General features: G+C 39.0%; 1 protein-coding gene across 1 annotated transcript in view; it reads left to right on the top strand.

The window, feature by feature from the left end:
- The window catches only part of nck2b (NCK adaptor protein 2b), a 67,562-nt gene that overhangs the window by 36,059 nt on the left and 21,777 nt on the right, over positions 1–9,726 (top strand). Inside the window, exon 2 of the mRNA XM_048598316.1 lies at positions 8,895–9,137. Within this exon, the coding sequence (XP_048454273.1) occupies positions 8,912–9,137 (226 nt within the window). The 5' untranslated portion in view covers positions 8,895–8,911. The remainder of the gene's footprint in view (positions 1–8,894; positions 9,138–9,726) is intronic.

The following is a 9,726-nucleotide window of genomic DNA, read 5'->3' as shown; positions in this document are numbered from 1 at the left end:
TTGCGTGGACGGGGTGTGAGGGATGAGGTGCGGGAGATGTGGGAGACACGGTTGAGGGCGTTCTCGACCACCGAGGAGGGGAAGTTACGGTCCTTGAAAAACGAGGACAACTGAGATGTACGGGAGTGGAATGCCTCATCCTGGGAGCAGATGCGGCTTTGCAGAACACCTACGCTCGGTTCGCAATAAACAACTGCACCTCCCAGTCGCGAACCATTTCAACTCCCCCTCCCATTCCTCAGACGACATGTCCATCCTGGGCCTCCTGCAGTGCCACAACGATGCCACCTGAAGGTTGCAGGAACAGCAACTCATATTCTGCTTGGGAACCCTGCAGCCCAATGGTATCAATGTGGATTTCACAAGTTTCAAAATCTCCCCTCCCCCTACCGCATCCCAAAACCAGTCCAGCTCGTCCCTGCCTCCCTAACCTGTTCTTCCTCCCACCTATCCCCTCCTCCCACCTCAAGCCGCACCTCCATCTCCTACCGACCAACCTCATCCCGCCCCCTTGACCTGTCCGTCCTCCCTGGACTGACCTATCCCCTTCCTAACTCCCTACCTACACTCACCTTTACTGGCTCCATCCCCGCCTCTTCGACCTGTTTGTTTCCTCTCCTCTATCCCTCTTCTATCCGCCTCCCACTCTCTCCCTATTTATTTCAAAACCCCCTTCCCCTCCCCTTTTTCTGATGAAGGGTCTAGGCCCGAAACGTCAGCCTCTCTGCACCTATGATGCTGCTTGGCCTGCTGTGTTCATCCAGCCCTGCACCTTGTTGTCTCGGATTCTCCAGCATCTGCAGTTCCTACTATCTCTTACCAGGATGTTGCCTGGAATGGAGGGAAGGTCTTACGAGGAAAGGTTGAGAGAGCTAGGGCTTTTTTCTTTAGAACGACGAAGGATGAGAGGTGACTTGATAGAGGTGTACAAAATGATCAGAGGTATAGATAGAGTAGACAGCCAGAGACTTTTTCCTAGGGTGGAGGTAGCTTTTACGAGGGGACATAGTTTTAAAGTGAAAGGAGGTAGATATTGGGGAGACATCAAAGGTAGGTTCTTTACTCAGAAAGTGGTAGAGGTGTGGAATGCATTGCCGGAGAGGGTAGTGGAGTCGGCCTCATTAGGGGCATTTAAGCGGCTATTAGATAGGCATATGGATGATAGCATAAGTAGCGGTGGAGGTTAGATAGACCTTAGGTTTTGGGTAAAAGTTCGGCACAACATCTTGGGCTGAAGGGCCTGTACTGTGCTGTACTGTTCTGTGTTCGATGTTCATTCTCTCAGATTTTGACTGTGAATTTGTTGTATTGTGCAGTAGATTTTAAGTGCCCAAAGTATTTACTTATCAATTTATCTGTCAATTCTGGTTGACTTGAGTGCAAGCTGAGAAAATCTGTCACTAATTTCTATATTTTGTTTAAACCACTTTTGGTAGCCATTATCTGTAACTCCTTTGGCTTATGCCTTTAACTTGCAGAGATCTAGGAGCATTTTGTGCTCATAATTTTTCCACGCTTTTCTCACTTGCTGCTTTAAAAGAGCAAGATGGTCAGGAATACATAAACATCTGCTTTTAATTAGTTTGTACGAAATCTGTATTAAAAGTAGAAGCCCTTCTTGTTTGAAGTTATAGTTTCATGTGTATTTTAGCCAGCACTTGTAAATCGTGTGACATCACCATCTTCATCTTGTAACAAAAGTCTGAATTACATCTCAAAGCAGTTAATGGCTCCCACAGTACCAACTACATGTCTTAATTATGTGCTGTGAAATTCTGAAGCAAAGTTGTATGGATGTAGCAAAAACTGTATTTTTAATGAACGATATAATGGGGAACCGGTTTATGTAAAACACGCATGATAAACCTGCCAATTGTTCATTAAATCACCATAATTCCTACCTATTAAACACCCTTTGTTTTGAGATGAATGTATATTTGATATATTTATTGTTAACTAATATTTTCATTCCTGACATTTCACAGAAGTAACAAGTTTATTAAAATATATAAAGAAGTGAGTTAATTTCTTCAAAATTAATATTACGTGTCCAAGTGATTAAACAGTAGATTGGCCTTGGTGCTTCACTAAGCTTCTGAGGAGAACGCCATGTGATATATGCATTTGAAAGGTCAAGAAGAAATTTAACTGTCGAAGAAGATAACTGCATTTTACAATGATTGAATCAGAATTTCATTAATGTACTCAGTTTGATTTTGCTGCCCTTATAGTCCAGTATTAATAATGTACAGTCAAAAAGTCTGGATTTCTTATTAGAGAGAACAGACTTTCCCAAGTATTTTTTGTACTGGCATCCTATTTCAAAGCTAGATAATTGTCATGACCCTTCATTGAGAACTGTACGAGAGTAGAAAGATGAGAGGCATAACTGTGGCTGTGGCGGGGAAGAGGTCAGACCTGTAAGAGTGTGGTGTTGGGAGGATGTGGAGCCCTGTGAGAGCAGGATTGAATGAGGAGTGAGAGTGATAAATTTTGGTTTTGTAGTTTTTATAAGCATGTCAAGTCCACCACTTTTATTGAGAAGAGTAGGAAAGTCAACATTTTGGGTTGGGACCCTTCTTCAGCTGCTGTCTGACCTGTGTTCCTCTAGCTCCACACTATTGACTGTGGTCTTCATGTGGTTTTACAAGGTGAAATGTTGGGATCTTGTGTTCAGAGGTAGCAATAGCCAAATTCCTACCATCTCACCCCTGCTCTCATAGGTTTTCCTCTCCCCTCACTCATTGGGCACTCATTTCAAGCCTTGAAATAGTGTCACATTGGGAGAAAGTTGGGGAAACAAAACTTGCTTGCAACTATTAAACTTGATCAGAACTCCATACAGCATTGGTGCCTCTGAGCTCCTGACCACATTAAAGTAATAAGAAATAGGAGCAGACAGCCCATTCAGCCCGTGGAGCTTTCCCATCCATCCTGTTAGATCATTGTCAATCCACCCTATGCCTCAACCACTGTTTGGTGCCTGATCTCCATAACCCCCAATCCTCAATATTTCAAAATCTATATTTAAATACTTTCAATAATCTGACCTCTACAGCAGTCTGGGGTAGAAAATTCCAGACATTCGCGGCTCTGAAAGAAGAAATTCCTTTGCATCTCTGTTTTAACTTAATGTCTCATTATTCTGAGAACATGCTGCCTAATTTGAGATTCCCCCATTAGTGGAAACCTCTTAAAATCTACTCAGTCAAACCCCCTAAAAATCTTGCATATTTCAATAAGGTTGCATTTCATCATCATCTGTAGTGAGATTCTAACCCATGGCCCCACAGTTACGTCCTTTGTGAAATCTTGAGACAGCTAATGCTTTATGATGCATCCAGAGTAACATTACAGTCTAATTGCAAGTTTAAAAACTAGCTTTACTCCACTGTTTTACATGGCTTAAAAGCTAGTTGTGTTTATTTATAATTGAGGACTTGCCTTGAGCTGCTTTGGATCCACATACAGGGCAGATGTTCTGAAAGCCTGTCCAAGGTTTAACTATTTTGATTTCTGAGGTCCAGAATAGATTTTGATTTTTCTGTATAAAACAAGTAGGATCTTTCAAGGTGAACCAATGTAAATTATCTATCAATGATAAACCTAATATGTTGCATAGAACTTGAACATTCAGAGCATAATTGTTGCTAGCATGCCACAGACTGGTTTGTGTTAGTTCCTGCATACTAAAAATAGAGATCTGGTAACAGCTGCTGGGAAAAGTTATCTGCAAGTCAGGAATTAGAATATGGACTCATACATCCAAGTGCATTGCTTGTGTAAATTTCAGAGAGAAGCTTCTGCTGCTGAAGCCCTGTACCTCAAAGTGCTGATGGCTGATGTATATTCATGCTGCAGTCAGAAGAAGGAAATCTCTGCACTTGTGTTTAATTATATAGCACCTCACTTTGCTTATCAGAAGTTCAAACATCTTTCAGACTTGAAGGTAGAGAGATAATTAGCATCTTTTCATGGTTGAACTGACTCCACTATTTCAGATGCCTGGTGTTGGACGTTTGGACCCAAGTCAGAATTTGTAATCTAAAAAGCTGTGTCAGGCCGAGTCACAATGATGCAGACCACTTCTGATTCATCAGTTAGTCTGGCTTGCTGATGGAAGCTGGCTCTGGAGGCTGGGACTTCTTCCACGTTTCTACATTTGGCCTTTGAAGCAGTGCCGTAACAAATGTAGTAATTCTGGTTAGACAGCATGCAGGTCTACTTGGACTCTGCAGTCAGACTGTGTATTTGTTCACTGAACTTTTCCAACGCAGTTACTCTCACTTGGAAATCATAGGCCTTGACTCTATGAATCCATTGTGAACTCTGTGAATTTAGACAATTGAATAAAGGCCCTGCGGAGAAGGGTGGGTAGGATGAAAGTGATATATTCTTCAAATCAAACAAAACTATATTAATCATGGATTGCATACTATCTTGGTGTGAAAACTCGTGTATAGTGGTGTGTTTGGTCTGAATCATGTACTAAGCTGATCAGTAAAATTTATAAATATTTTTTAAAAAATAAATCAATCATTCTCTAGTACTCTTGTACAGCTTTGTCAATAAAAGTTCCTTCCATAATGTAATGTTTTTTGATTGTAGAAGCTTCTCAGCATTGAGCAATGTAATTTCTGATTGTCTGTCTGTGCTAGAACTTGGCAAGTGACTAATATCCAGGAATTCTACTGGAAGTTCCATTAGGATATTTGAGTGAGATGTATGGAAGCTGCTGAGTGCTTCTTATGTTTGAGCTAAAGCTGCAGTTTATACATTTCAGAATTAATTAAAATTAATGCCTTAGGAATTCCAAATTAAATGCTGATCTTATTTTATTTGTTTTTGGTTAACTAAAATATTGATTAACCATAGTGAAATATGACTTCTCACTTGCACATTAGCCAAATACATGTAATAAATACTGCTGAAAAAGTATATACAACAGAAGCTAGTTTTTAAGTTTATAAGTATTTCCCAAGTTCTCGCCTCCAATCATGGTCATAGGGTAACAACTGCGTTGCCTGTTACTCATTCCTTGTTCATATTGTTTTACGCTCTCTGAGGTAACCTTGACTGTCAGATGTAATGTAGGAATTGCAGAAATACAATAGGAATTGCAGTCGGTTGTAAAGAAGTTTGAGACATCCAGCAGTTATGAAAAGCAGTGTTTAAATGTAGGTGTTTCTTTCTATTGTTTATATATCCATTATTTTAATTTAACTTATCCAAATTTTATTCAGACACTGGTGATATTTTTTAAATTTAGGAATCAGGATAATAGGCTAAGGCGCATATTGTGGTACATCATTAAGCTTGAAAAGAATGGAAGAAAGTAAACTGCAAAATGATGGATAATAAGCCGAGCTTTGATTTTAAAAGGGAAAAGATTCTAGGGAAATTAAATGACTTAAAGCATTCTTTCCATAGCTGAACTGTGTTTGGAATCCCCCTTTCAGAAAGAAAGTGGTCTATTTGATAGAATTAAAGGCCAAACTGATTTTGGTACAGTTATGGCACCATCTTGCATTTATAGACCACAGTTAAAATGGAGAAACCCCCAAAAGTATAAAAAAATCGAGGTATAATCAAATAAAAATGAAGGAGTCATGACCAAATACTTGGCTGAAGAAGTTAGTTTTAAGCAGTTTCTTAATTGAGGAGGTCGGTAACTGAGGGCTTTTGAGAAGAAAATTCCTCACAATGTATCTGGAACTGGTGGGCAAAGGGAAAGCAGGAAGGATGAGCAAGAAGGCTGAGTTGGAGAAACAGAATTCTGGGGTGTTGTAGAGCGTCAGAGGTGCTAGATGTAGGAACAGGTGAAACTATGAGAAGAATATCACAGCAAATGCTAGTAAAACTCATTAGGTCTGGCAGCATGTGTGGAGAGAGAGAGAGAGAGAGATAGAGTCGACATTTCAAATCCAGTGTGGTGATTCTTCAAATCTGATGAGTTTCACCAGCATTTTCTATGTTTCAGATTTCCAGAATCCACAGTATTTTGCTTTTATTTTAGCCAGAAAAGGACTTCTACACCAAGGTAGGAAATGCAGGTAAGCAAAAACAAGTGTGACAATGGGCAGGACTTGATGCAGTTGGCAGATTGTGGAGAATGGGTAGACCAATCAAGAATAGGTGAGGCTTTCAGCAGCAGATGAATTGAGGCTAAGACAGGATATGGGGTGGGAAACTCAGCTTGAGGTTGAATAAGATGTTAATAACTACAAAGAGTCTGGTTCAACCTGAGATATTGACAAGTGTGAAAACCGAAGAAGTGGGGATGCTGTAAATCAGAAACAAAAACAGAAATTGCTGGTAAAGCTCAGAAGGTCTGGCAGCACCTGTGGAGAGATATCAGAGTTAACGGTTTGGGTCGAGTGACCCTTCCTCGGAGTTGGACCCTGAGGTTAACTCTGATTTCTGTCCACAGATGCTGCCAGACCTGCTGAGCTTTTCCAGCAATTTCTTTTCTTGGTCTTGATAACTGACAAGAGAATGGGACAAAATCAGTTTTAGCCATTCAGGGTTTGTGATCAAGGGCTAAAATGATTTTAACTGAGAGAAATTCAGGCCAACAATGCTTGAATGCCAAGGTGAGCACTCTTGGATGATACAGGTTGCAAAGAGGGACTAATGGATGCTTGGCTAGGTGTTGTCTAATTACACGTGGGATTGTCTCATGTTTTTAGATGATGTGAAGAAGAATCTGTATAGAATATCTTATTATAAAAACTGTATATGTTGAGGTTTCTGTCTGGAAAGAATTCTTTAAATATTCTTGGTTTGTTTGGACCTTTCAGAAACTGTTGAAATGGGGAGGAGGTGACAGAAAAGGAAATAACGTTTGAATAAAGATTGGGAAAAATGACAAATGTGTTTTTGTTATCGGTATTCATTTTCTGAGCTGTTTGTGTGTGGAAGTATTACTTAGATTCAGTGTAATCAAAATGCCAAATTGGGGGGGGTGTAAATGTTTGCTTTAAATGGAGTCAGGAGCATGGTTTGTGGTCGATCCAAATAAAGTGACCTAAAAATTAGGCTCTGTGGCATGATAAAAATGATAGAAACCATTGAGGATATAGTGGAGGTGGAGGAAGGAAGAAAAATGAGAATATTTAATCCGAAACCATGCAGCTCTTTCCGATGCTTAAAAAAAAGCATCAATTTAATCATTTTTACAAAATAGCGACCACTGCCTGTCAACAAAATCTAAGATGTTTGATTTTTTTTTCTAAAACTCACTTGAGGGTAGGGGAAAGAGAGCTGAATGTTTCCTTAATGACTGATAATAGTGCAGTAAAGATTTCCTTATTTCTTTACTTTTGAAGTTGTTTTTTGATAGGTTGATTGTTTATGGATAGCTTTATGAAAGATTGTGGTTTAGTTAAAGTATTTTTAAAAATGATAACAGCAGGATGTCTGACTGTTTTAATATCCAAAGCCCAACCTATCAATGATGAAGGTTCTTGCATTTCTGTAATGTGACTCCAGCTTTCGGAAGTTATTGGAGTGTCTTGTGTATGGTGTAAGGTCTGATGACTGTACTGTCACGCTGCCTTTAGTATTATGTCTTTAAAGTGTACCTTATCAAATCATAGAATAGTTACAGCATAAAATGAGCATGGAACCTGTGCCAACTCTCTGCAAGTACCTAGTTTCCTTTGTCTGCCCCGCCAGGTTTTCCATTAATGTGTTCACCTAATTTCCTTTGAATGCCAAAATTAAATCGGTCTCTATCATCCTTTCTGGAAGCTCATTCCAGATTGTAACACTTTGCATAATTAAGGTTTTCCTTGCCTCCCCTTCTGAAAACTGTATTCTCTGCTCCCATTGACAGAAAGGTTGAGAAACAATTTCCCTATATCTACTTTGCCTACTCACTAATGATTTTAAGCACCTTCATCAAATCTTATCTCAACCTTCTTTGATGTGAATAACTAGCAGTGTACCCGCATAACTGATGTCCTTTATCCCTGGAACCATTTCTGAAAATGTTTTCTTCATCCTCTCTAACATCTTCCTGTGTTTCTTAAAGCTTGATGTCTAGGATTGGCCACATTATTCCAGTTAAAGCTGAATCACTTTTTTGGCATTCATAGTTATTTCTTTGCTTTTTGAAGTACAGGATTGTGTAGCTCATTCTACCATTTTCTCAACTTGCATGTCACCTTAAGCAATTTGTGCAGGTACACACAATGGGAATGCCAGCTATTGTTATCCTGTACTGACCAGGTCATTGGATGGTGGTTTTTAAAATATGGTTTTACCATTAATATTGTCTAGAGTATTGGCCACAACTATAATCAGTCTGTGAATTGCACATGCCACTGTATGTAGAATCATTCTGTCTCCAAATTATATAACAGTAACATTTTCTTTAGATCTGAATTGGATATTCATTGGCATTTTTAAAATCTCTTTTCAATGCTTAAAAAAATTTATTATAGAATCAATTTAATCAGAAGGGTGGAAAAACCACTTAATCAGATCAGACCCGATGTAAATTAAGCTGTTTTATTTTATGACTGACTAAATTTTGGGAGACTTGCTTGGTTAATCAGTATAACTTTAGAGTTGTGTAATGATTAAAAAGTAATGAAAACTCCTTGCTTTTCACTGAGTCGCATTAAAATAGTGAAAACAGATTCAAGATTAGATCCGTGATTTTGTTTTGATGTGAGGTTTAATCTTAGCTTTGTCACAAAGGTTGTTCAAAAAAACACTTTTGAGAAGAGTACTTTTAAAACAAAATTTGGATTTTTTTTCCATTCTGTACTTTTTGTAAAGTAGAATAGTGTTGGCTAGAACATGGATTCTCAATATTCAATTGGCAAAGGTGAGATATTGTGCTGAATGATGCATTGTTTAATGCTAAACTATGTTGTCTCTGACAGGAAGGACTCCATGAAAAATGACCGAAGAAGTTATTGTAATAGCAAAGTGGGATTACACAGCACAGCAGGATCAAGAACTTGACATCAAGAAAAATGAGCGATTGTGGCTGCTTGATGACTCTAAAACTTGGTGGAGAGTAAGAAACACATCAAACAAAACTGGATATGTTCCATCAAACTATGTAGAAAGGAAAAACAGCTTAAAGAAAGGGTCACTTGTAAAGAACATCAAAGATACATTAGGCAAGTATAAAATCTTAAATCAAGGATTCTTTAATCCAGTTTATCAGAATATTTTCCTACTCTTTTCCCCAAAGCATTGTGGCTCTGCTCCTATTCAGCTTCATTGATTAAACATTTCAAGTGTTGATGGAGTAAATGGAATAAACATGCCTTTCCTTTACCAACAGAATGAATTTGGATAGCTGTTGCAGGCTGCTCCTCCCAATAACCAAACAAAAATGATTTTTGGTTTAGTCTTTTACCCCCTAACTTATCCTCGTAACAGATATCATCCAAAAAGAAAAAATAAACTTGCATTTATTGTGTGATTTCAGTGCATCCCAAAGCACTTTAAAGTCAATTCAATATTTTTGACAACACTGTTGTAATGCAGGGAATGCAACAGCCAATTTGCAAGCTGGTAAGCTTCTGTACACTGTGGTGTATAATCATGACCACATCATTTGTTTTGACTGTTATTGAATGAAGGGTAAATACTGTCCAAAGGTTTTAGAAGAACATCCTCCACCCCCCACCCTCCACCCCCACCACCGCCTCCAACACCCCCCCCCCCCCACCACCACCACCACCACCACCACCACCACCACCA

The sequence above is a fragment of the Rhincodon typus genome, chromosome 6, assembly GCF_021869965.1.
Source record: "Rhincodon typus isolate 14 chromosome 6, sRhiTyp1.1, whole genome shotgun sequence".
Classification (NCBI taxonomy): domain Eukaryota; kingdom Metazoa; phylum Chordata; class Chondrichthyes; order Orectolobiformes; family Rhincodontidae; genus Rhincodon; species Rhincodon typus.
Note: the sequence above shows the minus strand (reverse complement) of the source record. Positions and strands in the feature narration are given on the sequence as shown.